Below are 6,560 nucleotides of genomic sequence, written 5' to 3' on the forward strand. Positions count from 1 at the left end.
GACGGCACTATGAACTGAATTACAGTATACATATTAAAATTTCCTCTGACATAAATGACTACAGACACAATAATTCTTTTTACTGAACATACATGATAATTGTTTCAATATATCTCTTTTATTTCCTGTGCTACATGTACAATTCATGATATTTTGTGCTAAGAAATTCGCCTGTACATTGTACGTGGATTCACTATCACACTACCTGACATTTCCTAAAAAACTTCGAAATTGTGCCAAATTCTAGGACGAGATGGTATGGAATGTGCACATATTTTGATTAAATGTTTTCTTTACTCTTTCTTTCTGACTAATATTGCTTTTATAAAAGTATATACCGGGTGATGTAGCTACTTCTTTAAAATGATAACAGTAACCACCCGAATAAAGGTTTATTCCGAGTTCATAAAAACGATCAAATAATTAATTCTGGTCTTTTCTGGTGTGTATGATGGGTACAAGATAAGCTTGTTTTAGATTATTTTGTATTGACTTTTTTTACAAGTTAAAACTAGACCATATTCCAAAATGTAAGTAAAGCTTTACAAAAACGCCATTATATCAACCCCGTCGTCTCAAAAGAGAGAAGAGCCATGCTAACAGTCGAGTGAAAAAGTCGTCTGGGGTTTGTTCTTTTTTGATGGACTGGATATTTGTAGTAAGCAGTGGAGTCGGGGCTGTAAAGTAGAGTGCAGTGCTTTGTTTTGGTTCTGAACTGGGTACGGGTTCTGGTCCGGGCTCTGGTTCTGAACTGGGTACGGGTTCTGGCCTGGGCTCTGGTTCTGAACTGGGTACGGGTTCTGGTCTGGACTCTGGTTCTGAACTGGGTACGGGTTCTGGCCTGGGCTCTGGTTCTGAACTGGGTACGGGTTCTGGCCTGGGCTCTGGTTCTGAACTGGGTACGGGTTCTGGCCTGGGCTCTGGTTCTGAACTGGGTACGGGTTCTGGCCTGGGCTCTGGTTCTGAACTGGGTACGGGTTCTGGTCTGGACTCTGGTTCTGAACTGGGTACGGGTTCTGGTCTGGACTCTGGTTCTGAACTGGGTACGGGTTCTGGTCTGGACTCTGGTTCTGAACTGGGTACGGGTTCTGGTCTGGACTCTGGTTCTGAACTGGGTACGGGTTCTGGCCTGGACTCTGGTTCTGAACTGGGTACGGGTTCTGGTCTGGACTCTGGTTCTGAACTGGGTACGGGTTCTGGTCTGGACTCTGGTTCTGAACTGGGTACGGGTTCTGGTCTGGACTCTGGTTCTGAACTGGGTACGGGTTCTGGTCTGGACTCTGGTTCTGAACTGGGTACGGGTTCTGGTCTGGACTCTGGTTCTGAACTGGGTACGGGTTCCGGTTCCGTTCCACATATTTCAATATTCTCTGAAGAGCCTAAAATGAATGGCAATCAACTTGTTTTTTGATGTAAAGCATTGCATGTACTTGATTGCATTAACAGATCAATGTAATCATATATCTTTAATTTAAAACCATTGTTACTTTTACGTTTTATTCACAAAAGGTAATAGTGTTTACAGAAATAGTGACTGTCGGTTCTTTGAATGTTATTTTTAAAAAAAATCAAATATATTACACTTTAATACAGCATACGACTATGCAGTGTATGTGAGGATTACAATTCCGTATAACTCGAAAGGTTCCTCGTTATACAGCATTGGCTGACGTTTTATTACTTACTTGAACCAGAGAAAAACATTATTCGGTCAGGGTTTAAACCTGTCAACGCTTCCCTCAGTGGGAAGATGTCATTAAACTGCATGTGACCGATGCAACCCTCGAACCCACTGCCTGGGCTGGTGGTAACTGAATTTTAAAAAAGATCACTGACCGTCATTATACAATGTATCTTTGATATTATTCATGCTCAACAGTGGTTATCTTTTGATGGGGAGCCAAGTATTAAGGTAAGTATAAGTATAAAATAAAATGCAGATCAATTTCAATATTTCATAATACAGTATATTAAATTATTGTTTCTGTAATATTAATTGTCGCTTAATATAGTTTACAAATTTGAAAAATGTAGAGATCTAAACAATGTGTGCAATTTATCGTAGAATGACTTAAAATCAGCCATATATTTGAGTCTATTAGTTAATTTTGCTAAAGAATTTGTTTCACAGTAATGCCGAATAAATTTTCAAAGAATCCAAAACATGACTTAGACTTTTATTTATTACTTAAAAAAGAAAGAGAAATGTTTTGATAAGAAAATCTCATATTCATTGTCTATTCTGTATAAGTTAATTATTAAATCCATACTGATACTTTCGCTGTCAGTGTACACTGGTGGGCTGGATTTGGTCATTAAGTGCAATTTAAGAACACTGGTGATTTTAATCATTACAGCAGTAGTCTTAAAATGGTCTGAATCTGCTTTTAAGTTCAAAAATGATCTAACATCTACTTAAGCGGTCAAGCAGTTTTCTCCCCTCACAATGGGGGATACCTCCCCTCACAATAGAGGACACCTCTGCTCACAGTAGGAGAATGTGTAAGGGGAGACAACTTAATTGGCTGTCAGAGCAGAAATGGTCTTACTCATGGTTTAAGATCATGTAAGACAATCTGTGATCTTAAATTGCACTTTAAGACCAAATCAAGCCCATTAGTGTTACCTATATAAAAAACAAAGTCTCAGGCAAGGAAATAATACAAATGCCTATGAATCACAGTAAATACTTACAGTTACGTCCAACGAATATGTACTTGGGTTTAATTCTTAAACCCACGATAGAGGGTAGCGACTCAAACGAGAATACCATCGACTCTTTATCAACCTGTAAGTGTTAAGTAATTCATTACAAATGCATTTAAGGGATAAAACACTTCGTTTCAGCTGGAAATGTGCCATATAATTCGAGATTCAAAGTTAGTAAACTGTTTGTTTTAAAACTATGTTTTTATTACAATCGCTTAAGAGATTATTACGGTGGGGAACCATCTATGAAATGGGCAATTACCCCGAAGGACTCATTACCTTGTTGTCTTACCTGCAAATGAAATACATTTCCATCGTCAGTTCGCCAAACTTTAACTACGTGTTCGTTGTTATCAGTATAGTCATATCCATGGTCTGTATTAAGCGAGATCTTTTGTTCTTCAAACCAACCAAAGCCCAATGAGACTCTTACTCCACCTGAAACGACGGGCGACATTAGTTTGAATGAGATTTTGATTTCTCATCGCAGGCCAGTACCTAAAGACTTTTTTAATGAATGAAAACCATGCATGTGTGTAGATTTAGAGGCCCATAGGTGTTCTGTGATAAGTAAAGTCAGGCGATACATTACTAAATATTTAGTCGGAGAACAGACTTTTGAAGCAACTGTTATGCCGCCTGCATGCCGCCAGCATATAATGTTTATATAATGTTGGTCGTTCAAAACAAACAACTGGTCTTACGATATAATCATCATAACAAAAAGGTGATGTTTCTTTAGTCTAGTTCTCACTCCGTACCATTGTAATGAATATCTCATTGTTGTGTTATTTCGGTAAATTAAAAAAAGAAAAGAAAAAAGAAAGAAAAAAGTGTTAAAAGTGAAGAGATAATATGCAGCTAGTTACTATCACGCGGTTGTCGGCATACCGTTTAAGTCGTTATGACTATTACCAAAGGTAAAGACAGGGCTCATCCATTTCTCCCATAAGGCATGACCTAAATAGCATTTTTGCTTGAGAAATCACATTATATAGGGAGCCATTGATAAACTAATAAATGTACATTTTAAGGGACAATAGAGGCTCCCCTTCTAGTTTTATGTTTCCATTCTTACCATAATTGTTTATCTCAATGGAGAGATATTTGGTATTGTCTCTGTTCTGAAGTTGCATCAGGATTCCTTGTTTCGTCTGAGTCGAAAACATAATCTCAATCCGTTCGTCAAGTGTGTCAGGCACGTGTTCCAAGGTATATCGCATCATCATATTACGGGAAAAATAAACACCATCTCCTGAAAAGCACAGGTAGCAAACTGAAAATTGCGGGCACCAAAAGACCACGTGGCGCAATTAAAAGCTTTGACAAGAGTTGCCAATGCATTGTTGGTAGCCATTTCACAGGCTTTTTTGGTTTCTTTTCCCCCACACAAAGACAAGGATATGAAAAGTGTGTACGTGCGTGCGTGTATGTCTGAGAGAGAGAGAGAGAGAGAGAGAGAGAGAGAAAGAGGGAGAAACTCACCGGTTTGGTTCAGCGCCGCACTGTTTGCATGATGGCGTGCAAGCACGACTATTAAAACCAATATTATGCTTGAAATCATAGCAATGTTGTCTACCTCTTATATCTAAAAATAAAATAGAAATAAGTCCGTAAAAGTAATAGAATCATTCCAAAGTTTGAGTTTGGCGATAACAAACACGCAGAAAAGCAGAAGTGAAAACAAAATCTTCTTGGCGGAGGTACAAAAATACCACCTCCATGTTAAGCTCACCTGTGTGTTTCTCTCTCTGTTAACTCATCAAATTCTCATAACACATCAAGACAAAATCGTTCTCAACTCATCAGAGTCCGCATTTGTTGTTTTGTTTGGTGGTTACTGCACGACATATATATATATGTATATTCACTTAAGGACATCCGCCTTTCAAGGGAAAAACGATAAAATCCCAAAAGGAGTAAAATTAGTTCGTGTCGTCAAATTACGCGTTGGTAATTCAGTTGCCGGATGTCGATCATTTGACCACAGTTTTCTTTACTGCAATTGGGCAGATAGCTACTCTAAACTCTTAATGTTAAAACATTCACATTTATATGAATCATGTGAGCTTATTAATATTCCGTTAAATATTTAAGTACGTCTTTCATTTTTGCCCTACGTCCTAGAGCCTTAACCCTGTATTCGCTTGCCTCAGTTTTCGCATAATGCTACCGATTAGCTTAAGGACAAACGGCAGGACAGGTCAGAAAATGGCAAAAACGGTATCATAGACCACGACAATTAGGGCGCATTCCCATAGATTTTAGATCGATCTATCCCCGTGGGGAGTCTCACTAGATTACTGTCAGATAATCCTACTTAAATGTCCGGCCCGCCTACTACAAGCTGTAAGGGGGCAATTAACTTTCGCGCCCGCTCGGCTGACAGCTATTTAGCGTGAACCCCCAGGGAGTTAGGTCGATCTAGTTTGGATCGATCTAATCTCTGGGAATGGGGTCTTAGAGTCCTCTCGGTTTTCGGCTCTACATACGGTGCCCTTACCGCTGGTAAAGCTTCATAACACTATGAACGCCAACCTGGCGCTTAAATACCTCTGAATATCCACGTCCTTACAATCTCTATGGGTCCTCCGTTGCACCTTGTAGTGTGTAATGTGCTTTCGTATCCGTTCAGGCACTAGGACGCTATAAGCAGTGCGAAGGCCTAAAAATACTAGATTGCGGTCGATTTGCACAATTCAAGTAACCTGGTATGTGCCCCAGTTAATATGTCGAATGCATGCGGAAATTAACCGTCATACGCAATTAAAATACATATCCTATTTGTCCACTGTAAAAAAGAAAAAAAAAATAGAGGTGAACCTCAAACATCCTTTTCAAAATGATAACCAGGGCACCATATAATGATGTAAACTATTGCGTACTAAAAGGGATAATAACTCTTTGTTTTGGCCAAAAAATGAATTTTCCTGTAGTAAACAACAATTTTCCCAAGCTTACCAATGGGTAATGAATCCATTTTTACATTCAAAGTTAGGCCCTGTTTTTTTTCTAAAAAGTTTGTTTTTTGTTATAATCTCTTAAGAGATTATAACAGAGTATAGCCATCTATGGAGGTCATGTGGTCTGAAGACAAGCTCAGATATCAGAATAATAGCTATAACTGCCGTTTTTGTGGTAAAACAGAATATATATTATATTTCTATGAGTTGTTCACAACGTTTTTATTGTGAAATATAGATCTCATACAAAGAGTTATTATCCCTTTAAATGTGTTGGGGTATAACTACGTTTTTCAGGATAGACTAAAGTAGCTCACTATTGAAAATCATTCAGCTGAAAATCAATTAATTGGGTGTTGCAAATTAAATGTGAAATTTTCAGAAACTGTCGGCAGGTGACCAAGTAACAAGCGATTAGTTGATGATTAATGGCGATCCATTGATTAATTAATCATTTTATTAATGAACTCTGTTGGTCTGCTGCAGTAGCATATTATGCGGGGCATTACGCAGGGATTTTGTCGAGATTTTTAGGACAGAGAGGTACTTAATCCATGCACATCGTTTTATCTGCATGATAAACTGTATGGTGATAAAGCAGTTGAATAAACGTAAAAGAGGAAATAGTTTAATCAGAGATTGAGAAATAAATTATAAGGATAAATTATAATTCCAGCATTAAATTTTCACAAAATTAATGCCCTGCAAAATGAGGTGTTCATCTTTTTCCTATAAACCCCCCTTTTCCCACGCTGAGCTTCAGCGATTACTTGACACTAACCTCTTCACTATAGCCCATCTTCATCGTGTCAAGTTACTTGACTATAGTGAAAAAGTTAGTGTCAAGTTATCTTTGAAGCTCTGGGTGCCTTTTCCAGAAAAAAATCC

General features: G+C 38.2%; 1 protein-coding gene across 2 annotated transcripts; it reads right to left on the reverse strand.

Moving 5' to 3' along the window:
• Positions 1-99: 99 nt before the first annotated feature.
• On the reverse strand, positions 100-5,426 carry LOC106167639 (uncharacterized). Of its 2 annotated transcripts, none has more exons than XM_013546488.2 (7): positions 5,263-5,426; positions 4,195-4,297; positions 3,788-3,964; positions 3,002-3,147; positions 2,695-2,788; positions 1,686-1,811; positions 100-1,379 (listed from the first exon to the last, which is right to left on the reverse strand). In XM_013546488.2, the coding sequence occupies exons 2-7, from the start codon at positions 4,271-4,273 to the stop codon at positions 562-564; spliced, it is 1,440 nt and encodes a 479-aa protein (XP_013401942.2). In that variant the 5' UTR covers positions 4,274-4,297; positions 5,263-5,426; the 3' UTR covers positions 100-561. The 2 variants fall into 2 exon arrangements, with proteins under 2 accessions (XP_013401942.2, XP_013401934.2); XM_013546480.2 differs by lacking the exon at positions 5,263-5,426 and adding an exon at positions 4,445-4,624.
• Between the last annotated feature and the right edge of the window lie 1,134 nt (positions 5,427-6,560).

Source organism: Lingula anatina, chromosome 7 (genome assembly GCF_051362555.1).
Source record: "Lingula anatina isolate TDL-2025a chromosome 7, LinAna3.0, whole genome shotgun sequence".
NCBI classification, from domain to species: Eukaryota; Metazoa; Brachiopoda; class Lingulata; order Lingulida; family Lingulidae; genus Lingula; species Lingula anatina.

Excerpts from the sequence above, each read along its gene's own strand:
- LOC106167639 (XM_013546488.2), bottom strand. The coding sequence starts at position 4,273 with ATGATTTCAAGCATAATATTGGTTTTAATAGTCGTGCTTGCACGCCAT. Across the intron at positions 3,965-4,194 it reads TGCGGCGCTGAACCAAACCG|GAGATGGTGTTTATTTTTCC; the intron begins GTGAGTTTCTCC and ends TGTGCTTTTCAG. Across the intron at positions 3,148-3,787 it reads CATTGAGATAAACAATTATG|GTGGAGTAAGAGTCTCATTG; the intron begins GTAAGAATGGAA and ends CCGTCGTTTCAG.